At 45.5% G+C, this 26,779-nt stretch overlaps 8 protein-coding genes across 8 annotated transcripts; 5 read left to right on the plus strand and 3 right to left on the minus strand.

Annotated features, from left to right (window-relative positions):
* Window positions 1–305: 305 nt before the first annotated feature.
* cat1 (catalase catB) lies at window positions 306–2,625 on the plus strand (the record flags this gene model as incomplete). The annotated part of the gene is made up of 4 exons (XM_026746426.1): window positions 306–584; window positions 650–1,291; window positions 1,337–1,501; window positions 1,546–2,625. The coding sequence occupies 4 exons, from the start codon at window positions 306–308 to the stop codon at window positions 2,623–2,625; spliced, it is 2,166 nt and encodes a 721-aa protein (XP_026605422.1).
* Window positions 2,626–3,098: 473 nt separating this feature from the next.
* On the minus strand, window positions 3,099–5,167 carry DSM5745_04411 (uncharacterized protein; the record flags this gene model as incomplete). Its single annotated transcript, XM_026746427.1, has 3 exons — window positions 3,099–3,927; window positions 3,997–4,706; window positions 4,784–5,167. The coding sequence occupies 3 exons, from the start codon at window positions 5,165–5,167 to the stop codon at window positions 3,099–3,101; spliced, it is 1,923 nt and encodes a 640-aa protein (XP_026605423.1).
* A 1,006-nt stretch (window positions 5,168–6,173) lies between these two features.
* DSM5745_04412 (flavin-containing monooxygenase) lies at window positions 6,174–8,106 on the plus strand (the record flags this gene model as incomplete). The annotated part of the gene is made up of 8 exons (XM_026746428.1): window positions 6,174–6,267; window positions 6,339–6,746; window positions 6,805–6,869; window positions 6,932–7,148; window positions 7,205–7,251; window positions 7,315–7,652; window positions 7,716–7,863; window positions 7,930–8,106. The coding sequence occupies 8 exons, from the start codon at window positions 6,174–6,176 to the stop codon at window positions 8,104–8,106; spliced, it is 1,494 nt and encodes a 497-aa protein (XP_026605424.1).
* Window positions 8,107–8,385: 279 nt separating this feature from the next.
* Window positions 8,386–9,934, minus strand: DSM5745_04413 (Aldolase-type TIM barrel; the record flags this gene model as incomplete). The annotated part of the gene is made up of 5 exons (XM_026746429.1): window positions 8,386–8,529; window positions 8,587–9,100; window positions 9,180–9,298; window positions 9,388–9,500; window positions 9,619–9,934. 5 exons carry the CDS (start codon window positions 9,932–9,934, stop codon window positions 8,386–8,388), a joined length of 1,206 nt encoding a protein of 401 aa, XP_026605425.1.
* A 419-nt stretch (window positions 9,935–10,353) lies between these two features.
* On the minus strand, window positions 10,354–10,809 carry DSM5745_04414 (RidA family protein; the record flags this gene model as incomplete). The annotated part of the gene is made up of 2 exons (XM_026746430.1): window positions 10,354–10,649; window positions 10,698–10,809. The coding sequence occupies 2 exons, from the start codon at window positions 10,807–10,809 to the stop codon at window positions 10,354–10,356; spliced, it is 408 nt and encodes a 135-aa protein (XP_026605426.1).
* Window positions 10,810–17,793: 6,984 nt separating this feature from the next.
* Window positions 17,794–19,932, plus strand: DSM5745_04415 (fungal specific transcription factor domain-containing protein; the record flags this gene model as incomplete). Its single annotated transcript, XM_026746431.1, has 5 exons — window positions 17,794–17,805; window positions 17,857–18,628; window positions 18,676–19,099; window positions 19,142–19,427; window positions 19,471–19,932. The coding sequence occupies 5 exons, from the start codon at window positions 17,794–17,796 to the stop codon at window positions 19,930–19,932; spliced, it is 1,956 nt and encodes a 651-aa protein (XP_026605427.1).
* A 293-nt stretch (window positions 19,933–20,225) lies between these two features.
* DSM5745_04416 (uncharacterized protein) lies at window positions 20,226–21,693 on the plus strand (the record flags this gene model as incomplete). Its single annotated transcript, XM_026746432.1, has 6 exons — window positions 20,226–20,265; window positions 20,325–20,721; window positions 20,774–20,923; window positions 20,979–21,134; window positions 21,197–21,319; window positions 21,432–21,693. 6 exons carry the CDS (start codon window positions 20,226–20,228, stop codon window positions 21,691–21,693), a joined length of 1,128 nt encoding a protein of 375 aa, XP_026605428.1.
* Window positions 21,694–24,278: 2,585 nt separating this feature from the next.
* DSM5745_04417 (ankyrin repeat domain-containing protein) lies at window positions 24,279–26,608 on the plus strand (the record flags this gene model as incomplete). Its single annotated transcript, XM_026746433.1, has 2 exons — window positions 24,279–24,465; window positions 24,522–26,608. The coding sequence occupies 2 exons, from the start codon at window positions 24,279–24,281 to the stop codon at window positions 26,606–26,608; spliced, it is 2,274 nt and encodes a 757-aa protein (XP_026605429.1).
* Window positions 26,609–26,779: the final 171 nt, after the last annotated feature.

Genomic DNA, 26,779 nt, shown 5'->3' on the forward strand with positions numbered 1-26,779 from the left:
AACAGCTGTGACGTACTGTGGGTGAAGCCGTGGAGAAGCCTCAATAATCAGAAACTATTCCCGGCCATTCGTTTGCGCCTTCCAGACCTTGCTGCTGAACTAAGCTGTGCCCAGCGACGTGCCTTCCCGGTGGGCCTCTACCCAAGGGCAAGCAAGCATGTTCCTGCAGAGGCGATCGCCGCTCTCCAGCTCCTGTATAAATACACCCGGCTGTCCTGGCCTACGCTAGGGATGCAGCTCCCTTCTTCGACTCCGACTCCTCCTGCATTCTCATCCCTTCCCTCTCCTCTATCCTTATCTTCATCATGCGAGCTCTCGGCCTGGTCGGCCTGGTTGGCGTCGCCAATGCCGTCTGTCCTTATATGACTGGTGAGCTGGGCCGTCGCGATACGAACCCCGATGCGACGGAGGCGACTGAGGAGTTTCTGTCCGACTACTACCTCGACGACACCGATGTCTACCTGACGACGGATGTCGGTGGCCCAATTGAGGACCAGCAGAGTCTCAAGGCTGGCGAGCGCGGCGCTACCCTGCTCGAGGACTTTATCTTCCGTCAGAAGATCCAGCGATTCGACCATGAGCGTGTAAGTTGATTGTCTTCTCGTCTTCCGAGTCAATTGAGCGTCGCTAACGCGTCACTAATGGCTAGGTCCCCGAGCGCGCTGTTCATGCTCGCGGTGCAGGTGCCCACGGTGTCTTCACCTCGTACGGCGACTACTCCAACATCACTGCCGCCTCCTTCCTCTCCGCAGAAGGCAAAGAAACCCCGGTCTTCGTCCGTTTCTCGACCGTCGCCGGTAGCCGCGGGAGCTCCGACCTCGCGCGCGACGTCCACGGTTTCGCGACCCGCTTGTACACCGACGAGGGCAACTTCGACATCGTCGGCAACAACATCCCTGTCTTCTTCATCCAGGATGCCATCCAGTTCCCCGACTTGATCCACGCCGTTAAGCCCAAGCAAGACCGCGAGATCCCTCAGGCCGCCACCAACCATGACTCTGCCTGGGACTTCTTCAGCCAGCAGCCCTCCGCTCTCCACACCCTTCTCTGGGCCATGGCCGGTCACGGTATTCCCCGCTCGTTCCGTCACGTTGATGGCTTTGGTGTGCACACCTTCCGCTTCGTGACCGATGATGGATCCAGCAAGCTCGTCAAGTTCCACTGGAAGACCCTGCAGGGTGTGGCCAGTATGGTCTGGGAGGAGGCCCAGCAGGTCTCTGGGAAGAACCCCGACTTCCTGCGCCAGGACTTGTTCGAGGCCATTGACGCCGGCCGCTACCCCGAGTGGGAGGTACGTCTGATTCTTTAGAGGTGGTGATGTATGCTGACCAGAAAGCTCAACGTGCAAATCGTCGACGAGGAAGACCAACAGCGCTGGGGCTTCGACCTCCTTGACCCCACCAAGATCATCCCCGAGGAGTACGTCCCGTTGACCCCCATCGGCAAGATGACTCTCAACCGCAACCCTCGCAACTACTTTGCCGAGACTGAGCAGGTTATGGTACGTTGATCCGCGATTTTACTCGACACTTCTAACGGCAACAGTTCCAACCCGGCCACATCGTCCGTGGTGTCGACTTCACCGAGGACCCTCTCCTCCAGGGCCGCCTCTTCAGTTACCTCGACACCCAGCTCAACCGCCACGGCGGCCCCAACTTTGAACAGCTGCCCATCAACCAGCCCCGCGTTCCCATCCACAACAACAACCGTGACGGTGCCGGGCAGATGTTCATTCCTCTGAACCCTGACGCGTACAGCCCCAACACCCTCAAGGGCAGCACCCTCAAGCAGGCCAACCAGACCGCCGGCCGTGGATTCTTCACTGCGCCTGACCGTACTGCTAGCGGCAGCCTTGTCCGCGTCAAGAGCTCGAGCTTCGAGGACGTCTGGTCGCAGCCTCGTCTGTTCTGGAACTCCCTCATTCCCGCCGAGAAGCAGTTCGTCGTCAACGCCATCCGCTTCGAGCAGGCCGGCGTGCAGAGCGACGTCGTGAAGAACAACGTCATTATCCAGCTCAACCGTATCTCCAACGACCTCGCCACTCGCGTCGCCACTGCGCTTGGTATTGAGGCTCCCGAGCCCGACAACACCTACTACCACGATAACACCACCGTCAACATTGGTGGCTTTGGTCACAGACTCACAAGCTTGGCCGGATTGAAGATCGCCGTTCTGGCTTCCGTCGACGCCGAGGGCTCTTTCAGCGCCGCCACCGCGCTCAAGGCCGAGCTTTCCAACGACAGCGTCGACGTTGTCGTTGTCGCTGAGCGTTTCGAGACCGGCGTCAACCAGACCTACACCGCCTCCGACGCCATCCAGTTTGACGCCGTCGTTGTCGCCCCTGGCACCGAGAAGCTCTTCGGCGCCAAGTCTGCCGCCAACCCCAGCTCGACTCTGTACCCCGCCGGTCGCCCTCTTGAGATCCTTGTCGACGCCTTCCGCTTCGGTAAGCCCGTCGCTGCTCTCGGCAGCGGCTCCACCGCTCTGGAGAACGCTGGCATCGACACCAGTGGAGAGGGTGTCTTCGTTGCCGACAGCGTCGGCGAGGACTTCATCAGCGAACTGGAGGAGGGTCTGACCGTGTTCAAGTTCTTGAGCCGCTTTGCACTGGACTCGGATGAGTAAATGATGATGAGATGACCTAGTTAGCAGAATGCTTATCTGTATGGATAATATATTGATATTTTGACTACCTTGAGTTTCTTGTGTTTTGTAGAGTATTGTTTTGCGACCGTGTAGGTGCTTGCTATATGCTGAGGATTTGGCTCCTCTAGTGTGTAAATATATATTTCTGTGCATGGGGCACCTATCCAAGGTTCTTTCGAACACCGTTGATCTTGTTGGAGGCTAAGGACGGGCTATATAGCCAATTGGTCTTTATAGCCTAGTTGGACAAGCTAACAGATCGCTGCTAAAGTTTATTCGTTTTCCGGGCTTTCTCCAATGCAGTTGCCGCTTCTGCTCTTCGCAAGATATCTCGATTCCCCGTGTTGATACATATACACCCACCATGGTCAATCACACCGCTCCAACTACCAACCCTTTCGCCCTCCTTACGCGGAAGGAATATCAAGAGATCGAGGTCTCTCCCATGAATCTCACAACGACCGCAGTACGAACCGCACCAGTCCAGAACCCAAGCCCAGGAGCGCGAAATACACGGGTATCACGAGCGTCCATGGCGCCCAAGCGGGACTCATCTGTGTCCCTGGGAAATGCAGCCTGAGAAGTGAGAGAGGCAGAGGCGGAATACAGCTCCGTGAGATGGAGAACAGGCCGTGCAGGAGCGTCCAGCGGAGGAGGCATGCGCATATCAAGGTATAGATCCCTAGCAGGCGCTGCGAGGAGAACGCGACGCGTCTCGCGGCGGAATGACGCAGGATGGTCGAGATATACTGCCCTCTGCTATTTGGGTCCAGGCAGCGATTCGTATTCGTGTTTGCTGTGGAGGAGAGGACGAAAGCGTCCATGAACGACCTCGACCTCGACCTGGAGCATCGAGATAGACGTAAGATCCACTGAGCCATCAACGGCCCAAATCCAAAGACTTCCCCTTTGTCCCCAGTGTCCGACTGAGGCGGGGATATTGATAACGAAGACTCGACGATCTCGAGCAGCAGATCCAGATCCGACACGAGCAGGGGTCTTGCGGCTGGATCGGCTGTGTGGCCGGTCATTTTCGTCTCGGCGATCAGTCCGCTCTTGATGTCGGGGTAGGTTGTGATCCGGCTGTAGAATGCGGGGTCTGTGGGTTCGATTGTTAGGCTGCGAATAGGTATAGTGTTCGGGCTCTTGCGAGCGGTTGGTGAGAGGAGGGTGTGTTTTTCGGCTGTGTAGGACCGGCATGCGAGGTATGTTACGCTTATTGGAGTGGAATGGTTGGTGATGAGGTGGGTTAGGTAGGAGGCGAAGAAGGGCTCGAGCGTCCTGTCCAATACACATATCAGCATCGTTCTCGTTCTCGCTTGAAGCGGTTATAGGAGGTAGAGGACGCACAGTTCCAGTTCACTGATATACCTCCCCACACTCCCACTCCTAACAGGGGGCTTCGAATGCATCGTCATCTTGCCGGAGAACTTGATCCTCAGCGCCTTGAGGATGATCTCGAGCGTCGTGAAGAGGCCCGGTACACTCCACTTTACCAAGAAGCACGCTAATTCCCACCGACTCATATCTGTCGGGTCGAGTGGTGGCTGTGTACATGTTAACCGCGTCGCCATGCGTACTTGCTTACCGTCCTCGTCCAGCGTCGTCATGTTGCTGAATGAGGCGGTTGGATTCCAAGACTCCGGCCGCAAGGGATCCATCATGCGCTGCGAGACGAGCCCGTCGACTTTTTCAAAGGGGGAGGCGAAGATCCGTTTGCGCCAGGTCCCTGTGTAGAATTTTGCCTTGGATGCGGTGGGTAATGAGGTGATGAGGTTGTCGCTGTCAAGGTACGTTGCTTCTTCTTCGATTTCGTTCTGCTCACAACGTTGGCGTACTGGTTCACTACTGGGCTCTGCCTTGGCCTTGTCGGGCGTTGGTGTTAGACGCAGGAAGACATTCCGCTTCTCGTTGTACGAGTTGTTGATCTCGAGTATCAGCGCATCGAGCTCACGTTGCCGGTTGTACAGATACCACCAGCTCACGACGTTGCGCGAGAAACTGAGGAATTTGGGGACCGTGAGGAGGTAGGCGTGGGGCCATTGGGATGGGTCTTCGTCCTACATGCATTCGTTAGATCACTTCGACGGAGTGTTAAAACTATGGGGTGGCGGGGGGTGGGAAATGAGGCACGCACCTGCTCCCTGAGAAACGAATCCAGCTTCGCGCGTAAACCAAATCCGTAGTCACCCCGGTGCAACATCCGGACTGCATCGATGCTGAACCAGCAGCTGGCATGCGCGAGGACCTTTTGCCAGGAAAAGGACTGGTTCGTAGGCGGCGGCGAGACAAGCGGAGTTAGTGAGGCATCGTCGATGGCGAGGACGTTTCCGATTCTTGCGTGCAGTCCGACCGGGACGCCGAGGAGGAGGAACGTGTTGGCGAATTTGTCTTTTATGGGTGATAGTCGCGTATGACTGAATGTTACGGGGAAGAGGAGGGGTTTGCCTAGGACGGAGAGAGGCTGGGGAGAGGAGAGGGGGGTTAGGGTGCGTGGGGGGAGGAGAGCGCGGAGGAGCATTGTTGTTAGGGTGATCAGAGCGAGGAGAAGAATTAGGATGAAGAGGGACAGAAGGGCTCTTGTCCAGAAGTTTGGGATGGAGGCATGATGGCCGATGTAGAGGAGGATGAGGGCTGCGTCTGTGAACATGATTGCTGCCTTCAATGGATAAATCTGTGGTTGACTTCAACAAACGCTAGATCTGGGCGAGGGAATGGTCGCTATAACTAAAGCCATACCGTGCCTCGGTCACTCAAGAGCAGACTTGGAGAGGACGTGGCTGCACGATCGGCCAAATCCGAGCTGAAGGACTCAGAAGCAGATTCGAAGGATGCAGCTGTCCGTCTACCCAATTTGATACTTACAGTTCTTACATGATTCAAACCTGACCGCTGCAAAGAGGCTGGCTGGCTGAAGAACAGGCTGTTCATGAATCGAGGATTCCTACTGGCTGCAATCCCGAAAAACATGCACGTAAGAAACGCCACGAACCACGCGGATATCGGGAAACAGTTCCAGCGTTGTAGGGATATCGTAGCGAGGGTCTCTGATTGGTTGGATTGGGGAACTACGCACGCCACGTTCGGATGGTCGGGCTGGGATGCATGGGATGGGTGTCTTGGGTTCGGATACAGATCATGGTAGGAGTGGCTTAGCTTTGCTTTGAGTGAGTCGAGGAGTCGGAATGGATCCGATGTTTCAGAATCTGGCTCGGTATGCCCGATGGGTTTTCGTCATGCAGTTTTTCCCAGTTGGCGTGGCTGAAGCCCTTGGCTTGAAGATAGGCCGCAAGGCAGCACCATCAAGAAAAGGATATAATATCTTAGATCAAGCCTTACATTAAAGAATGCAGCAATTGAGTCATGGCCCTTTCTATACCCATTCGTCCTTTATAGCGCAGACCTCTGAGAGATATTCACATCGATTTCGCCCGTATACGGGACAGAACCTCGAATACTCAACCATGACGCCCTCGAAACCCCCTTGCCGGGTCATAATCATCGGCGGCGGCGTCTCAGGCATCGCAATGGCCTGCCGTTTAACCCGTGACTTCCAGCTCAACGACTACGCCATCTACGACCGCCAGCCCGGAATGGGCGGGACCTGGTGGGCGAATACATGTAAGCCCTACCACCCATATGGATCAACCGACCTACCTACTGGAAGTTACCATAGTACTAACAAGGCTCAGACCCCGGCTGCGCCGTCGACATCCCAGGCTTCTGCTACAGCTACTCCTTCGCGCCGAATCCAGACTTCACGCAGATGTTCCCGCCGCAAGCCGAGATCCTGTCGTATCTTTCGACTGTAGCTAGGAAGTACCGCGTCGACGAGCATTTCACGGGGAACACGGAGTGGATTGGGGCGGAGTGGAGGGAGAAGAGCGGTAGCTGGGTTGTTACGTTGAGGGATTTGGGGACCATGACGGTGTTTCGCCAGGAGTGTCGGGTGCTGATTTCGGCGGTTGGGGGGCTGGTTGATCCGGCGATACCGCGGATTCCGGGGCTGGAGGGGTTTAAGGGGGAGGTTGTGCATACGGCTGGATGGAGGGAGGGGATTGAGTTGAAGGGGAGGAGGGTTGCTGTTATTGGGAATGGGGGTGAGCAGCCCTATCTACCTTGTTTCAATGGTGGTGGAAGTGCTGACGGTCCGGACAGCATCAGCTGCACAGTTGGTACCGGCTATAGTTGACGAGGCTGCGTCCGTCACGCAGTTTATGAGGGTGCGTCTGCCTTACCATGTACATTCTCGCGGCTAACCCTAACCCGATATTGCTTGATCCAGTCACCCCATCATATCGTTTCTGCAAACAACCACCAAGTCCCCCCAGCATACCGAGCAGTGCTCCGCCACTTTCCGATGCTTCTCTACCTCATCCGCCTCATTCTGTTCCTCTACATGGAGATCACCTGGTTCCGCTTCCAGAACAACAGACTCGGCAAGATCGGCCGAGCGTCTGTGGAGAAGCGAAGCCAACAATACGTGCAGCACTCTGCCCCGGGTATGTCCACTTATCCCTCTGATGTCCTACAAGACCTTGCCTAAAGACGGCAGCAGAATCATACTGGGATTTATTGATCCCGAAATACGAGTTCGGGTGTAGGGTATGTTCCCTCCCACCTGCAAGTCAATGACCAAGAAATACAGCTCGTACTGAATCACTGTAGAGACGCATCTTCGACCGCGGCTACCTCTCAGCCCTGCACTCCCCGAAGGTCCACCTAACAACAGACCGCATCTCCTCCATAACGCCGACCAGCATCCTCACTACATCCGGCACCAACATCCCCATCGATGTAATCCTCCTCGCAACAGGCTTCAACCTAACACACTACGATACCCCCATTACCGGACGGCATGGCCTTACAAGGAAACAGGCCTGGGAGGAGGTCGGGCACAAAGCAACGTACAAGTCCATTGCGATGCACGACTTCCCAAACTTCTTTTACATCCTTGGCCCGAATTCGGGGAGGGTGTATACGAGTACGATTATGATTATTGAGAGGTGCGTGGCTTTTTTTTGGAGGCGCAGGGTGTGAGTGAGGGCTGTGCTGACGTGAAGTGGTAGTCAAGTTGAGATGGTTCTGAACGCGATCAAACCGATTCTTCTTGGCCAGGCTGCTTCAGTTGAAGTGAGGGCAGATAGGGAGGCGGAGTATGATGTGAAACTCCACAAGGCAATCGGGGAGACGGTGCATAGTAGCGAGTGTGGGAGTGTATGTTTACCTATCCCGAGCTCTTGCCTTATGCCTTTGTGAGCGAAGCAAGACTGATCGTGGCAGTACTTCATCGATAAGGGAACGGAGAAGAACTGGTTCGTCTACCCCTGGAACTCGGTGCAGCTGTGGTTCTCGACCTACTTTGGGAATAAGGGGGATTGGGTTTATCGGGATGGACATGGAAGGTTTGATATTCGTTCGTCTATCTGCTTCGAGGACAAGGTTGTCGAAAGCGTATAGGGCTGTGGATATTTGGCTGTCTCCCTCCGGTAATTACCATAGTTTAGACTCTAGAATGTAACTAAAGTACGTGGAGCAACGAGGTGGAATTCATATCCAGCTAGAGAACCTTGGAAGGAGAGGCTCGTGGATATGTATCGTGATTTCTAACCTCCCTGCATCTAGGAGCTACCCATGCTCGTTCTCAGCCGCAACAAGCACTTTAGAATCCCAATTTGAGACCACTGATGTTCTATATCTCACGCATCCATGCACCGGATCCCTCTTCTTACCCTCACCTCAAGCAGTAGCAGTAGCAGTAGGAGTAGCCCGCGGCCAATCATTATAATCCTGATCCGGCGTCTCAAAAGGCCCATAATTCACCTTTCCCCCGCGATCATTAACAGCAAAGGCCTCCCCGCTCTTAAGCCGACTGACAAAGTCCTACGCAGACGAAATCAGTTCTTGTACCCATCGTAAGACCAAAAGCCGAGTACTCACCGGGTTGTAGATAAACGGCCTCGCAAAGCACGCAAGGTCGATTCTCCCCTCTTGAATCAACCCCTCCGCCTCCTGCGGCGTATACTCATGATTCACCATCAGCATCGTCCTGCTCCCGGGATAGTTGATCATGCCCCCAAACTGGGTGAGCGGGTCATACCCATCCGGCAACTCCTTCCCCTGCGGCCGCGGCGTGGCCATGAAGAAATCGTCTCCGGTTTGGGTTCGACGGACGACACAGCCGCGGCGGCAGAGGGTGACGTAGCCCAGCTCGCGCTTCATGAGTTCCGCGATATAGTAGGTGTATGTCTCGGTGAGCTCGGCGTAGGATACGGCGGTGTCGTTGTAGTCGTCCGCCGGGCAGATCTTGATGCCGACGCGGCGCGCGCCCCAGACGGAGATAATCGCGTCGAGCACTTGCAGCGGGAAGCGGCAGCGGTTGGGCACGCTGCCGCCGTAGCAATCGCTGCGCAGGTTCGTGTGGCTGCAGAGGAAGTTGTGCAGGAGGTAGCCGCTGCGAGCTGTTAGTGCTAGGGCTCCTCGGTGTCCGGGAGGGTGCGGGATAGGGTATGGATTTTGGCAACATCACACACCCTTGCGAAAGCAGCTCGACCCCGTCGAATCCGGCCTTCTTCGCGAGCGCGACGGAGCGTCGGTACTGCTCGACTAGAGCCTGCGGATCCTGGATCTCCGTGATGTTCTCTGTGTGGCCCTGTCCCGTCCGTGTCAGTCGTCTCTCCACCGGGGACGGCAGCTGGTGTCGAACTACCATAGGGTACCCTATAGTGGCGGTAAACTCACCGGAACACCCTCCAGCGACCGATACTTCCCTCCGGGCGCCTTGACCCTGCTTGGCGCCAGAACGGGGAGCTGGTGCTGCTTCAGCATCGGCATATTCTCATTCTGGATCCGCCCTGTACAAAGCGTAGCGAGCATAGCAATCCAATTAGCACACCCATCCCAGTCCCAGTCCCAGTCCCGCCCCGATCGCCTCAACAAGTGGACACCGTGCGTGAGGGTAGGTCTACGCACCAGCATGCCACGGCTGAAAAAACACCTTCCCGCCCACGCGATGAACCGCATCCGTGACTTTCTTCCAAGCTTCCGCGTGCTCCTCGTTGAACATCATCGGCGCGTTGGGCCACTCGGCGCCATGCGGCGCGATGAATGTGCCCTCGACGACGATCAGGCCGACGCCGTCTGCCGCGCGCTCGGCGTAGTGCTTCACGGTTGCGGGTGTGGGCTTTGCGTTGTCGACGCAGCGGTTGCGGGTCATGGCGCCCATGCAGATGCGGTTTCGGAGGGGGATGGTGTCGCCTAGGACGGTGGGGGAGAGGAGGTGGGACATTGCTTCGTGGGTTGTGGAGCTTGGATGTGCGAGAGGGGAGAGGGGGATGATGGCAGGGTATGTGAGGGTTAAGTTGAATCAGGAGGAGGAGATGGTTGGTATTTGGGCATTGCGGGGGCGGGATTATTGATTACTATTCTTGATTATGGATCGCGAATTACATTGGCCTTGCTAGCTGCTTACAATGCTTAGTAGATATCCTCTACCTATTTCATCCAATAAGAATAATGCAAATTGATAATAATACAAAACCACCACTTGTTCCACTCCAGGGCTGCAAACAGGTATATATCCGGGGGCCAGTAGTCGCTTCGGCATAGAACTACTTTCATACGTCTTCTACACCCCAAGTGCGCGCAACACATTCTTCTGCCATACTGTCCCAAACTGTTCATTTGATATCAACATACTCGATGTACTCAGTTAGGCACATGCGCCACAACCTCAATCTCAACCCTCATATCATCCTCCCCCAACCGCGTAACCCCCACACACGTCCAAATCGGCTCATGGTCCGGCACGTACTTCCTGAAGTTCCGCACCATAGCCTGCAGCGCCTCATCATTAATGGGCACATGGTAACTATTGACCCGGAACACCTGGCTCCAGCCCTCCCCGCCTGCATGTCTAAGGTTCGCCTCGACGTTCGCGAACGCCTGATCGATCTGGGCGTTGATCTCTTTGTAGATTTCGCCCGTTTCGCGGTTCCAGCCGCCTAGCACACCTTGTTAGAAGGTTAGCGGGAATGGGATGAGAGGCGTACCCTGTCCAGCGCACTCGATTCGATCGCCAATGCGCACGGCTTGGCTGTATTTGAAGGTTTGGCGGTTGCGTTCGCCGACGCCCGGGTAGGAGAAGTATTGGAGGTGGGACATGGCGTTTGGGTGAGTTGGTTGGTTTTGGAGAATTGGAGCTGGACCTTGGGTGGAAACGGGGAGATTGGCATCAATTATATGCTGGTGAAGTGGGGATGACAAATGGGTGGACGGCGGAATGGGCGGCGGAATTTATGTTCCGCTGCAGGTGGATAGAAATTGCGAAACCAGTGCACTGGATGGGACGGATAATTGAGCCGCTTTATTTCAATTGCCAAAAAGTGAAGCAGTGGAGGAGGATGGCTAGTGAGGCTCCTTACAATGTACTGGGCTTGAAGTATTGGATGGATTCCAATTGTGGGCATTGTCGGGGCCGTTGACTGACGTCATGACATCTGGGGCCGGCTAGCCCTAACTCTTCGATTGAGAGCAAGCTGATCATCTCACTGCAGCGTATCTGCAATCCGAGCATGTGTAGAATTTGTCTCGAATACCGCGAAGTAATGTCATAGAGCATATCTTAAAGTCTCTCCCTCCATCTTGGATCTCGGCCTGTTCACAACGGCTGAATTCGAGATGAAAGAGATATCCCATTGTATAAACATCAGAGCAGAAAAGGTGCACGATCGAGAGATAACCAACCTCTGAGACTTCCACGGGAACATGCTTTGAGGCATTGGGCTTACCATAGTATATCACCTTTACAACTCTTAGCAATCTAGGGGTACCTTTAAATAAGGCTCTAGACACTTTAAAATTATTATAAATATATATTTTTATTATTTTAATTTTATTTTTAACTTTTTTTTCCCTTTTTTATTACTTCCCGCGGTATAATAGCTAAAACTAAGGCATGTATTTTTAATTAACTTATAGATATTAATTTAACTAACTTTATATGGTTATAAAACCCCCTATTTTTTTTAACTTTTATATTATAAAAAGGTAAAAAAAGGGCCCTAGCAAGCCTATTTTTTTTATTACTAAAAATAATAATATATTAACTTTTTAGCCTAGCTTAGTAATAAAAACCCTTTATAATTAACTTAATAAGTAAAAGTACTAAGCATGTATTAAATATAAAGTTTTTATAAGTTTTATAATTATTATTAATAGCTTTATAACTAGGTAAAAAACTTAAAATTAAAAAGCTTTTACTTATAATATTTATAATAAGTTTATATACTTTATTTTTTTAAAGGGCTATATTAATATTAATAATATTAATTATATTTTTTTACACGTGTGTAATTAACCTATTATTATAATAACTTTTAGTAAAATTATTATTTAAGGGGGAATAAATTTAATTTTTAAAAATTTAAGGGCTTAACCCACCCCTTTTAAAATAAATTTATTTATTTTAATTAATATTATTCTAGGCAAGGTGCCCCTTTTAGGTACTTAATAGCTTAATTAACACGTAATAACTTTACCATAGCCTTAATAATATAAAATAATTATAAAATACTAATTACCCTTTTTAATAATAAATTAATAATATACCTAAAAGTATATATTATTTAACAAGCCTTTATTAAGTACATGCTAGGCTTAACTATAACTATAGCTATTTTTAAAATTAATATTATTTACACGGGCTAGGCTATTATTTTTAATAACTTTTTTATTAAAAACCTTTTAATAATTAATAAAGTAATTAATATAATTTACTATACTTTAGGTATTATTAATATATATATTTTTTAAAAGTAATATAACTATGTAATGCAAGAAGTACCTAATACTATTTTAATATATAATAATAATAAAATAAATATTATAAAATTAATTTAAAATAAAATTATAGCCTAAACTAAATTAAAGCTAATTAAGCTTATTTTTTTAAAATATAAGCCTAACCCTAATATTAAATATATTATTTAAATAATATTCTTTTTAAAACAGCCCAAGTCCCCAACTATTTAATTAAAGTAAGTATTATTAACTTATTAAAAAATACTAGCTAGTTTTTTAGTATAACCCTAGTTACTAAAAATACTATTATTTAATATAATATAATTATATAATATATTATATATAATATAGTATAATAGCTATAAACTACCTAGGTTTTATTAATTTAAATTATAAAAATTTTATATACTATGTAAATTACCTAGGCCCTTAATTAATAAAATATAATAATTACCTAATAGCCCCCAGGTGTAAAAACAAGAAACTAGTTTACTTATTTAAAAAAAAGCTTAATAGCATGTGTTATTATAATACTTATTCATATTAAAACATGCATGCCTAGGCTAATATTAATACCTAGCTTTAAGCTAAAACTAAGTAATTTTTATTTTAAAAAAACCCCTAAAAGCACGCCGTGAAAAAGCTAAAAATAAATAAATAAGGCTTTATAATAATTACTAATTATTATACCCCGTGGTTTAACACCTTTACTAGTAATTAAAATTTTAAGTAATTTTTTATTAAATTAATCCTGCCTGCCCTAGCTAGCATGGGCATGCTTTTTTTACCTTAGGTAATAAAGGTTAATATTAAATCCCCCTTTAAGCTTTAATAATAAAGTACTAAAAAAATTATAGTAATTACTATTAAAATAATACCTAATAATAATAGGATTTTATTATTTATTAAATTAATATAAGTAAGTTTATACCTAGTTATATTATAATTTTATAATTAACTTATAAGCAAGGCTATAATATTACTTATATTTAAAAGCCTTAAATTACTACAGGTATAAAAATTTAAAATTATTTAATATATAAATACTACACGCTAGTAAATATTTAAAATAATTATAAAAATTAGCTAAAAAAACACCCTAAAGTGCTTATTTATATTTATAAAAGGGGAGTATTATATGCTAAATAATATTACTTAATATAAAGCTAAAACATGCTATAACTTATAATAAATAATATTAAAATTTTAAATATATATTAAAAACTAATTATTTATAAAATAATTAATTACCTAGTTATATTAATCCCTACCTTAAATTATATAATTAATAAGGATTTTAATACTACTTATAATATTTTTAAGCCTAAAATAAATAACCTATATTATAGTAGTAAGATTACTAGGTAAGCTATTAATAATAATATTAATTATATTAATAAGCTAGGTTTAGCTATATATAAAGCTAGCTATATTTTTAATTTAATTTTTTTTAATATTTTTTTTACTTGCATGCTAGTAATACCTAAGTTATATAATAACTTTAATTATTAAATTTTAGTTATTATAATATTAGGGCGCGGGAAAAAATATTAAAATAATATTATTATAATATATTAAATCACAAGCTTAAGCACCTAGCTAGGCTTATAAAAAATAAAATAATATTTTTTTTTTAGTTTAGGAAACTTAGGAACGCAAAGGTATTAAATTAATATATTAAATTTTTTAATAATATTATTATAAAAGTTATATAAGTAATTAATAAATACCTTAACCTAGGGAGCCATAGCACCCCTTAATAATTAATTAAATATATAAAAAATTATTAAGCCTGGGTAGTAAACCCTATTTTAAAATAAAAAAAGTAATTTTTAATTATAATTTATAAAACTAAGCGCGCGTATTAAACTAAAATAATTAATAATATTAAAAATAATTAAAAATTATATTAAATAATAGCATGGTATAAGCTAAAGCCTAGGCTTAAAGCTTTTTTATTATTAATAAATAATAAAATAATTAAAAACACACGGGAAAAGGCTAATATTTTATAAAAGGTAATATTAAAATATTTTAATATAAATAATAATTTAAACTTTAATTTTTTAGCGCTGGAGCATTAGTAAGGTAATAAATATTTTTATTAATTAAAAAAGATTTTATTAAAAAAGGTTAAAAAAATATTATTAATATAAGTAGTACCTTTTTTAGGGTAGACTAGGTAATAATTTATATTTTAAAAACTTGCTAAAAGTATATTAGGCAGGTTATATATAAGCTATATAATTAATATTTATAGTTAAAATACTTTTTTTTATTATAAAAGCTTATAAAAGTAGTAATACTTTTAAAAAATAATAAAAAAAATAAGTTTTTACCTTAATTTTAGCGCCCTATAGCACTACTCTTAGTATTAAAAAAAAACTTAAATAAATTATAGCATGTTATATTATTTTTATTATACTAGTATAAGGGGTACTAAGCCTATAATAATATAATACTTTACCTAAGCACTTAGCTATAAATTTAATAGCCTTTTTTACTTATAATATAAAAATAGCACTTTTATAAAACTAAAAGATTATTATAATTATTATAAATATTTTAGGTATTTTTAATATTATTTTATTATAATACTTACTTTAATAAATAGTAAAGCAAGGCTAGCCTTATATACTTTTAGCCTTAATTATAAGTTTTTTTAATAAATAAAGTATAAAAGTGCGCCTAAAATTTATTATAATAATAATATACTTAATATATTATAATTTATTATAAGGCTTACCCCTTTTTTTAATATTATTTTTATTATATATTACTAAGTTATTATTAATAAACTTAATCTTATGCTTTAATTATATAAATAACTTTTATTTTAATTATATAAGTAACTTTTTTTATATAAATTATAAACTTTTAATAAAAAGTATTTATACCATACTAGCCTAGGGGAAATAAAATAAAATAGCCTTTATATTTAAAAAACTAAAAATATTATATATTACCTAAAAATAGTATAATAAATTACTCTTATTAGTAGTTAATAACTAGATAATAATTACTTTTATTATTATAATACTAGGTTAAAAATAGCCCGCGCTATGCTAGTTAGGTATTTTTTTTAATAAATAGCTTTTTTAATATTAATATATTACTAAGCAGGTAGCTAAAGCCCGCGTAATAACTTAATATATTTATAATTTTATATATATAATATATAGCCTGCCTGTAAACTTTTTTTATAAAATAATTATTATTTATATTATTTTTAGCTTATTATATAGCACAAAGGCGTGGTATAATAATAAAATTAAATTTAAAAAATATATATAAAATTTAAAAGTTAGTACCTAGCTAGGCTAGCATGTTAAAGTTATTAAAAAAACCTTAATATTAGCTACTTATAATATATTTTTAATTTTTTAAATAATATTTATAATAACCCTTTTTAAAAATATTAGGCTTTTTTTTATAATAATAATATTAAAAAAATATAATTATATTTTACCCTAAGGCTAAGGCTAGTTAATAACTAAAACTTACTAGTAATATAAATAATATTATTAAAAATCTTACGTGGCTAGGGCGCTAGTTTATATTAAAAACTTAAAATAAAAGTATAAATAATAAAAGTACCTTTTTAAAAAACTTTTAGGCTAGTTCTAGCATACTTTTATTATATTTAAAAATACTTAAAAAATCCTATTAATAGCAAGGCTAAGAAGCTAGCTATAAAAAAGTTTAAATAATAATAATAAGTATTATTAATAATAAAAATAGTAATTTTTAATAATAGTTTTAAGTAAATATACTAAGGGGTTTATTATATAAGTTATAACTTTATAATATATTATAAATAATATTTTTAAGCACAGGGATTATTAATAATTAATATTTAATTTTATATATATAATATTAAAGTTATTAATATATTTTAAAAACTAAAAACTATAATTAAAAAGTTTTTAAAAGTGCCTTGCTACTAGCTTTATATTAATAATATTTTAGTAATTTAATATATATGTAAATAGCCCTTATTATTTTTAAATTAGGTTTTTTAAGTATTATACTAGCTTATAAATTAATATATAATTTACTTATAATAATCCCCTGGCTATATAAATATTAAGAATAATAAGCTAATTAATAAGCTAATTAATAAGGCAGCCTTTATAAAAGTATAATTTTTTAATATTAACTTTTTTAAGGCATGGCCTACTACAAGCGGGATATATAATTTATATAAATAAATATATTAAATTACTTAAGCTAAGTAATAAAAAAATATTTTTATAAAATTATTAACCTAATATAAATAATAATTTATAAAGCTAAAGCCTTATTAAGTTAAATTATAGCTTAAGCTTATATTAAAGTACTTAACTTTATATTATTAGCTAGTACTTAGGTTTTTATATAAAAACTTTAAATAATATTATAAATACTTTTAGTATAAAAATACTAGGCCTATTTATTTTTATAAAAAAAATAAAAGCCTTAAATACCTAGTTTTTTATTATTATTTTAAATAATAATTTTAATAATAGCCCTAGTATTTTATAATATTATTAATAATTAAGGCTAAGGCCTTAAAATGCCTTTATAAATTAAAGCTTAAGGGTTTTATATTTTTACTTAAAATTATAAATTTTTATAAATTTATTTACTTATGCTAGGGCCCCCCGCGCCCTAGTAATTTTTATATTAAAATTATTTAGCTTAATATTAAATAATCCTTTTTTATATTATATTTTTTTTTTATTTTAAATACCTTTTTTTAATATAACTAGTTTACTTAATATATTTTTTTTATATAAGGGCTAAACCCTATAAAATATTATAATTAAACTTTTAAGTATATAATAAATAATACTTACTAATAGCTATATATTAAAATAATAAGTAAAAAATAGGTACCTAGCTTATAAGCTTTAGTAAAAGTTACTTTTTAAAATAAAAAGTCTTTTTATATATAAACTTATTTAAATAAATTACTTATTTAGTAGTGGCACGCCCCCATACCCTAAGAAAGGTCTAAAACATTAGGCGTACGCCTAGTAATCCCCGGGGCGTTAAATATCACTACTGCTACTACTACTGCTTACCATAGTATACTCGGGCTTCGGAGTCGGAGTACCTGATTAGGAAGGTCCACTCCGACCGATCGGAGTAAATCACGTGGCTCAGCTGTACAAACACCGGCCACTCTCTTTCTCCTCTTTGCATTCTGCATACATCTGCTTACATCAAATCCCCGCTGGATCTCATCAGGTCCTTGCTATGTATCGGAGAAACGGGAGTCCCACCTCCTGTGAGCCTTGTCGCGTATCTAAAGTCCGCTGCGACCATGCAACGCCGGTGTGTCGACGATGCCAAGCTAAGGGCATGTCGGAGAAGGTATGCCTGATTTCGGTACGATGTGAAGCAAAACGACTTACATGATCCTAGTGCTTCTATCACCCAGCGCCGATGACCCGCCCCAATACGCGATTCCGGCCTTATCTTGCCGAGAAGCCCATGAGCCAGCCCGTCAGCAGGGGACCATCGCATCCAACGACCAAGTCAAAGCTGAAACAGAAGACAGAAGGAACAACTAAGTTGTCAGGCTCATATCTTCCAGGCTACCTGGGCTTCTCGAGCACCCTATCTCTATGTCCGAAAATTCCGACCAGCTCAGCTCAGAGACCATACTCGCATCTCAACGCAGACGCCCATTTCGCGAGCGTAGAGCAAGCGCTGCGGAAGGTGATGAGTCTAGCACGGCAACTTGAGCATGCATTGCTTCAGTACTATGATGGCACTCGGTTGACGACTATCCCGCGAGGTCTAATAGTGGATCCGGTCTTATTGCTTCTTCAAGAGCTCAGAAGCAGCGAGGATGGCAGAGGGCTTGCCGAGATCCTTGCCAGAACGAAGGAGAACATACGCCGGCGGTTCCCACCCGTAACAACCAACTGCACGGTACTCGAGTTCCTGAACTCTTTCACCAATGAGAATATCCGCCTTGAGTTCATCAGTCTAGTATTCAGTATCGTTGGACTTGCCACCCTGTACACCGAAGCACCAAGTGGCTTTGATCCGCTCATGTTCGGGGGCGAGATGTACAGCGCCAGCAAAGCTTGCTTGCAGATGTGCGAGGCATATGACCATGTCAATGACCTGACTATTTGGTCGCGATTTCTGAACATCATTCTGTCGGGGACTCTCTTTGGTGACGCAAGTACGTCTCCCGTGCAGCGTTAGCAGTCACGTAGCTAACATCAGCAGGCGATACTGTGTACCACGGCCTGAATGAGCTCGTTGGACAGCTACTCATTATGGGATTCAACCGCCTTGTCTCGTCCCCACCCGATGTTCCCTTTTACATCTTGGAAACTCGAAAAAGAGTCTTTGCCATCGTTGTCGCCCAGGACAAGAGCATGGCGACGTTGGTCGGCAGGCCGCCTCGCATTGACAGCAGCTTCTGTGATACAAGCCTGCCATTGCAGCTTACTGATGAGGAGGTGGTCCTTAACGGAGCTCAGCTGGACCGGGCGTTGCAACGTCTCGGTCCTGATGGCTGGCAACAACTTGATCAGCCTCATTGGCAGACAGCGTTGTTTCGACTTCGCTATCAGCACGCCCTCCTGCAGGAGAAGGTTCTACGGCTGTCGCTGAGGAATAGGGACAGTTCGTTCTCTGAAAAATTGCAGTACGTCAGAAGTTCCTTTGCGCGATCTCTCTAACGACGCAGTGCGCTGTATGAGGAATACCACCGTGCCGTCAGCAACATACCCCCGCAATATCGCTATGACAAGGCCATGTGGGCCAAGTCAAATCCTCTGCCGTGCCTGGTATTTCTGGTGGTTCATCTGGGATATCTTTACAGCGGCTTCATGATCGAACGAATGCTCCTCCAAGACGCCCAGATAACGATCACGCCTCTCTTAGAAACCTCCACCAAATTGCTGTCGGGTGCGCTTGACTTTATCCACCGAGAGCATGGCCACCACGAGCTCCGAGAAAGACAGACATGGCTGGTAGGCTGCCTCCGTCCAGCGATAATCTGGCTAACGTTCGTAGTTCCTCCATTACTGCCTGCCCGGAGCTGGAACCCTTGCAACAGAGCTCCACCAGGCAGCCCTACGCGGAGTGCCCCTGCCAACCTCCACACCGGTGCCGCACATCGTCCGTGATCTAAGCGTGTTCCTGGCATACTTCGAGCGCAAGAAGATGCCCAAGCGACCGGACCTTCAGGTTTGCGTTCAGATCAGCAAGGTCATTGGTAACTTGCTTGACGATACCCTAACCCATGGTCTTCCGTCGCGAAGCATGCGGAACCAAAGTCAAGGCGACGATCTCTTATTGAACGCCCCAAACCCGACCGGTCAAGTGGAGCCAGATGTAGGCTCCAGCTTTGGATCGTACATTCCGGATGTTCTCCCGCCCCTACCGGAGTCGATGACCAGTGAGGATTTCTTGAAGTGGTTTGACGAGTTGATTTGGGATAACCCCAGCTTGGGCTTTGAGCAGGCCCCGTGTTGAATTCCTCTATCTTTCTCGCCGTGGAGTTGATCTCAGGGGAACGTTACATTTTCTGCGCCCTAATCCTGCGCCCTGGATCTCGGGGTTCCTGATCGCCCCACGACGGACCCGTGGAATCGGCCATGACTCGCCAGGGACCCTGCGCCCAGCCCGGCCATCCCCGATCTGTAATCCCTCCGACGAATACGAGCGTACAGTCTTCATTGCCAAGCGCCTTTGCACGCGCTCTTAAATAAGGAGAATGTCGCGTGCAACGTTGGCGATTCCTTTTTCAAACTCGTCCTGTGCTCATCATGTGGCTGCTACTAGTAGCCGTAGGGCTGCTGCCAACATGTAAGCCCGCATATACTACAACCGTGTTTCTTCCACTATACTAACATTATTGCTGATAGGGGCTTCAGCCCGAGAATGCAACGCTACACTCAGCACGATCCACACGCAAGCCGATATCGACGCCCTGGCGCAAAACTGCACATCGCTCAGCCGGGGCCTCACCATCAGCAGCGAGTATTCTGGCCCCGTCCTTCTCCCTAATATCGTCAACATCTCGTCATGGTACATACGGCAGGACAGCAGGGACCCACTGCGGATCACAGCGTTCGAGATGCCTGACCTCGAGGAAGCGAACGAGATCCAACTTATGCCCCTAACTGATATTGAGTCATGGTCGGTCCCGAAGTTGACTACTGCCCGTGGCGTCTCTTTGGAAATTCCGTCGTATCTGGAAGAACTGGATTTTCCGAAGCTTAATTCGACCAGCGATTTGAGGGTTGGGGGGAATTTGACCAAGTATGTATCGTGTACTTGGGTAGCACTGTTAGCGATGTCTTACCATTTATAGCGTTTCGTTTGATTCATTGCGGGCTGTTGACGGCGAAGTCAAGATCTATAACACGGACTCGCCGCTGATGCCGGCCGAGACACGCATGAATCTGTCCTTTCCTGCCCTCGAGAGCGCTTTCGGTCTTCGTGTCTGGGGGAACATTTCAAGGTATTTCGCTCACACGAAATCCTTAAGAGCTGGAATACTAATAATGCACTGCCAGCCTCGCCTTACCCCAACTCACAAAGCTGGGCATCGATAAACCAGGCTACAATCCCCTGCCTTCATTATTCTCCAACAGCGGCCCTCCCTTACCACTTGACCTCCCGAATCTCAGCTCGGTGGAAGAACGTCTGCACATCAAGGGCAATTTCTCATCGTTCGTCTCGACGCTCTCCTGCAATCTCTTGTCTTTTGCATCGCATACTGACCAGCTGTCAGATTGTCGCTCCCCGCCTTCAAGAACATTACAGACTCGCTTGAGATAACGGCCACCTCGCCGCTGGCAATTGACCTGCCGCTTGAAGATGCGACGGGGGTTTTCCTCGTGGGCCAGATTGAGAGGTACGTCTGGCGGGATTCCGCTTATTACGCTGCATTTGCATTTCTGCGAAACCACCGGGGAGAAGAATCGGTCACTCTACCGTATACATATACGTGCTAACCCCATACATAGCGTCTCACTGCCCAACCTGCGGAACTGGACTACGTTGTACGTGAGATCGGACCTGCCGTTCGATTGTGAGGGTTTCATCGATAGGTTCAACGGGACGACATCCGGGCCTGCGCCTGGTGAAGTCAGGTGCGAAGTCACTGGGGAGGATCGGGATCAAGAGGACGAGGATGAGGGGAACTTGGCGACGAGGAGAATTGCGGATCTGGGTGGTGTATTTGCGGCTGCGATTACAGGTATTGTAATTGGGCATGTTGTCATCTAGAAGGTGTCTAATGCGCAAACTACAACGACTTATAATGAGAGAATAAGGAGCCGCCCTGGGGATTGTCCTGTTTCTATTGGCAAGCCGCAATATTGCAGGTGCCCTGGTGCAGGTGGTGGTGGTAGGCTTTGTGATTGTGCGTGCTGCTTTAGCTTTGCAGTGCTGGATTCTTGGAGAAGTTTCGCTTTAATATCCTTTCCCATATACTCTACTGCTGAAGGGCGCCGTCAATCCCATGTCTGATCAAGTCGACATTGCTTGTCTGCTCGTCTGTGACATCTTCGAGCTGACTAAACCACATTTGTATTTCTGTCCGATGGCCCAGAGCAAATCAGTTGGAAATATGATTGTGAGACAGAGGGCCGGTAATGTCATTGAGTGTTATCTGGCCGTTGTAACAGAAACCTGGCTGCTCTTGGGGGCGTCATCTCGAGCAGTGCTTGTTGGCGCCTGCGGCTTCAGAGGCTGTAGATCTGGACCCTTTCCGAACAGATCTATTCCTCTCCCTGCGAGTAATTAGCGGACACTCATCGTAAAGTAGAGGGAGTATTATCAGCGTACACATTAGGTCTATATACCCAGCGGATGAAGAACGTCATCGCAACGAGTAAGCCGGTAATAGCCGCTAAGAAGCTATATTTATATTTAAATTGCGGCCCTTCAACGCCTGGATATGTACAGAGCGGGATTCAAGCCGTCTAACCTGTTAAGATAGCGGTGATGAGAACAAGAACTAAAGCCCGCTCCTTGATGCATGGTAGGCTCTCGGGGACGTCCCATACTGCGAGTATGACAAGCAATGTAAAATCCACCGCCGAAGCGAGCGTGATGGCCCACGCGCGGTCGAGAAACAAGTCCGTGGAGAAGTTGATCAAGAGAATGTAAAAGATTCCCAGAGCTGGACTGATTGCGTTCAGCTGGTCGAGCTTTGACTCCGAGGAAGAGACTGTCACAGAGCAGAACAAGCCAGAAGCGCTTCGTCCCACAGACCTTCTTCACGAGGTACCAGGAAAACAGGACGCTGGAGATGGTGTTTCCTTGCTTCTCTAGAATGCGTCGGGCGATGGGTAGATCCTTCTCGCTCATGACTACCTGATTTGACTTGCCAATTGTACCTGAGTATATGAACACCCCTAGCAGCGCGAGCGGAAGATTTATAATTGTGCTGACAATAAACAGCCACTGCTATCTAGCTAGCCCGTGCACATCCTCGAGGTTACTGAGCGTTGCGCTTTGTAGCAGGCTTGCTGTTAGATGACCAAATGTTAATCCAACATAGAACGCTCCCCCGCGACGCCCGATTTCGTTGCTTCTGTACCAAGTGCCGAGGACGCAGTGGACTCCGGGAAAATAGGATGCCTGGGGATATGGTCAATAGACCTTTGGCTGGTTAATTGGAGGCATAGGACAGAGGGCTTACCTCAAAGATGGACACCATGAAGCAGTACACCATGATCTCGGCGTAACTTGTCGCGCGGTATTGCAAGAGCGTGAATTTTCCCCACAGGAGATTAAGTGCCGGGACATGGTAGTGCATCGGTACGCGAGGGAAGAGATACATGAAGGGTAGTAAGGCGGAAACATTTCCGACTGTGAAGATTGTATGGAAATGCACCAGCTCGTTGCCTTGCAAAACGGAGTTCGTCGCCATGCGGGAGAGTAGGCTTTATCTGAGAGATTTGTTAGAGAGCTTGAAGGGTGTTTCAAGAAGAAAGAACGCACTGATATCTTCCTAGTCGATGTATTTCACTCAGTAGATGCTAAATGCGTACGGAACGATCAAGAGGTCGAGCTGCTTAATGAGTTTGCGCTCTTCGGGCGTGTCTTCGGCGGAGTACATGTCGTACCATTTTCGGTATGGTTGCGGCATGACGTGATATTCGAGGAAGATCAGCTGAAGAGAACAGAAGTTTTGCTTGGAGAAGTTTGTGAGGTTTTGAAATCTGCAGGATTCCCGTATGTCGCCATCCTGGCTTTGATAGCATTACCGTAAGGGAGCATCTCCAACTCTTCAGTCAACAGCGCCAAGATGCTAAACCGATGCCATCGGATGCTTGACAATGACAACAGTTGCGAGGAAAGCTGATTGGACTCAAGAATAGTGTGTTCAATCTGCTAGTAAACTTCCTGGTTTCGCACAACATGCTAGAGCGAACAGTAAGCATCCGACATAAGAAGACAAAAGTCGAAGACAACAGGATTAATTCCTTCACACTCTACCAGGCCAAGAGGCTTTAAGGCTTAATATCTCAAGACTGGCTCAGCTATTGACGAGGAGGCGGGCCGGGTGGTGGCTTCCTAGTCTGAGACAGGAGCACGTGACTCCTCCCATTGTTTAGAGTCCCCTGTTGCATCTGGAGCAACTCCCTCCTCAACCACCAGGTTTGCTCATCAGTTGACCAGCTCACCTTTCCTCTTGATCCTCCAACTGTCTATGATACAGCTTTGCTCACCAGGGTTCCTTGGTATCAGGAAGACCGGCTTCCAGACAAGGACCTGTCTTGCAGCGGAGAGCAGTGCTGGTGTTATTTGCTTTCTCAACAACAAATGGGAAAAATTCTATACAACCCCATTCAACCTTCGAAATGAATCCATACTTGCCACTAGAGATGCTTCACAGCATTCTTTCGAATTGCCCGCCGAACTTGGACCCTTCTCTATTCATCCCGGACCCTGCACTCAGCGCGGATGAAAAGCTGAGGATTCGCAAAAGGACGTGGAAGCAGGCGCGTGCCCACTTGTGCTGGTTTCTAAGTCTTCGCCTAGTGAGCAGTACGAGCCCCAGCCATTGCTATATCTTGGGGACTTACACTGACGTTATGCTGCAGAGACGTTCGATGCCTTTGTCCTTGACCTTTTGGTTGATGTTATTCGAGCCCGAACCGTGGCAGAAGTGACTCTGGATATTCGCCCTAGCGATTGGATCCCAAGAATGCCCTTTGATTGGGATCCTCCAACACCTTCGACGATGGCAATGACTATCAGGCTTCTGGATACGTGTGTTCGGCGGGCTGAGCGTATACCTGCAAGAAGCAGTGTCCTCACGAAACTGGTCACTGCCACGGTAGAGACGGCTGTTGGACTGTTCTCGACCGCCGAAGATGATCACCGGGATGGTACTGCCACAAGGATCGAGCAGAACACGCCAAGGAGTGATAGCATATGCCGTTTGCTGACCGCGACTGTGCGAGCCGCGGTCAGATTATTCTTGCCTCTCCTGAAGGAATCCTACTGCGAGAATGCTGACTTGGATTCTCCAACCAAACTCAGAAAGTCCTATCGTCATGGCATCCTGGCACTACTCGTGGCAACCCTTCCGGCCAAAGACATCCTTCAAATTATCACAGGAGCGGCGATTGACAAGGAGATGGAAGGCCGCCTTGACCTGCCAGACCCGCCAAATGCGACATTGATGACAGCGGCGTACGTGGGACGCATCGACCACATGAAGAAGATTCTGAGCTTGAGTTTTGCGTTTCATTTTGACTTGCGACCTTCGCTTCTTGCGGCTGCTTTTGGCGGAAGACTTCATGTCATGAAATTTGTAATGGGGAAGGGCGTTAGCCTAAATACGCGTCACGGCCCCTTGGAATATTCCCCTTTGCATCTCGCAGCAATAGGCGACAAGAAGGATATTATTCAATTCTGTATTCGTCATGGCGCCGATCCCAACATCTGGAATTCTGGTGATCAGACACCCCTCCATTTGGCTGCTGCAGGTGGCCACGCGGATGTTGTACGGGTTCTGCTCTGTACCAGGACTGTAGATCCAAATGTCTTTGATTCTTGGGACCGTGTACCGCTCGCCTGGGCCGTAATACATGGATTTGATGATGTTGTTAGAGGATTTGTGTCATACAAGGAGGTGGAAGTGAACATTGACGACTACAACGACTTTGGGGGTACAATTGCGATGGATCCCTTGGCGGCCGCCGCTCTCTGGGGTCAGGCAACTATGTTCGACTTGTTATACCGTCACCTGCCCGACAGGTATACGTATCACGACAATCATCTGCTTTTCTGTGCAATAGAAGGGGGAGACACCTCTATCGTACGTACCCTGGTAGAGAAACATAATGGGATCCCCCGCAATTACCAGACTGATTACTACCACCCTCTGGCGAATGCTGCATCCTATGGACACGAGCAATTGACAAGATACCTGCTGTCTCTACAAGGCGATCTGCAGGTAAATGTCTGCAAATATCAGGGAACACCACTCCAACTCGCCATCAAAAGCTGCCACGGCGGAACGGTTAAGGCTCTACTTGAACACGTCGATGTGAATGTCAATTGCACATCAGAGGAAGGCAAATACGATGATCATCCGCTTTTTCTCGCTGTCGAAGAACGTTATCGGAACGCTGAGGTTATCAAAGCCTTGCTTGACCATCCGGACATTAATCCCAACCTCACCAACAAAAACGGAAGAACACCCCTAGGAGAGCTTGTGAATTCTGGGCGTTATGGTCACTGGTGGGACCCGGACGGGTATTGGACCTGGACTTGGAAAGCTCGACCAGATCTCGTCAAGCTCTTCATTGACAAGGAAAACGTCAACAAGAAGGTGGTGGATGATGAAGGAAACACGCCTTTGCTGGATGCCGCCTGGATGTCTAAGGAGATCTTCCTCATGCTATTACCGTTCTACAAAGACGACATCTGGCTTCGAGACAAGGCAGGTGTGAGTGTCCTTGAGTATGCTGCATTCAACGACCAATTGGGCATTGTCGCCAGGCTTCTGGAACCAGATCTCAACGTACCCAAGGACGTTCTTCAAGAGGTCATTGAGAGAGCCCAGGAAGACATAGCTTATGGCGAAGAGTACGACGATGAAAGCCACTCGGAAGAGTATCTCGGACTTGAAGATGCGCTTGAGCTGATGACTGAGTGTCTGGACAAGATGGAGGCTTGAGCTGACTGTCTGCTGCGGTGTGATATACCCCAAATGTATTCAACCCTCCATGATCAGGATATTCCAGTAGGTAGTTCTCAAACATGACTCTCTATTCCAAGTTATTAGACTACAATTTCGCCCTCTAGCCTCTTGTACTCCTCTTCTTTCTGCATTATGCATGCACCCAGA

Source organism: Aspergillus mulundensis (assembly GCF_003369625.1).
Source record: "Aspergillus mulundensis strain DSM 5745 chromosome Unknown scaffold_3, whole genome shotgun sequence".
Taxonomy (NCBI): Eukaryota; Fungi; Ascomycota; class Eurotiomycetes; order Eurotiales; family Aspergillaceae; genus Aspergillus; species Aspergillus mulundensis.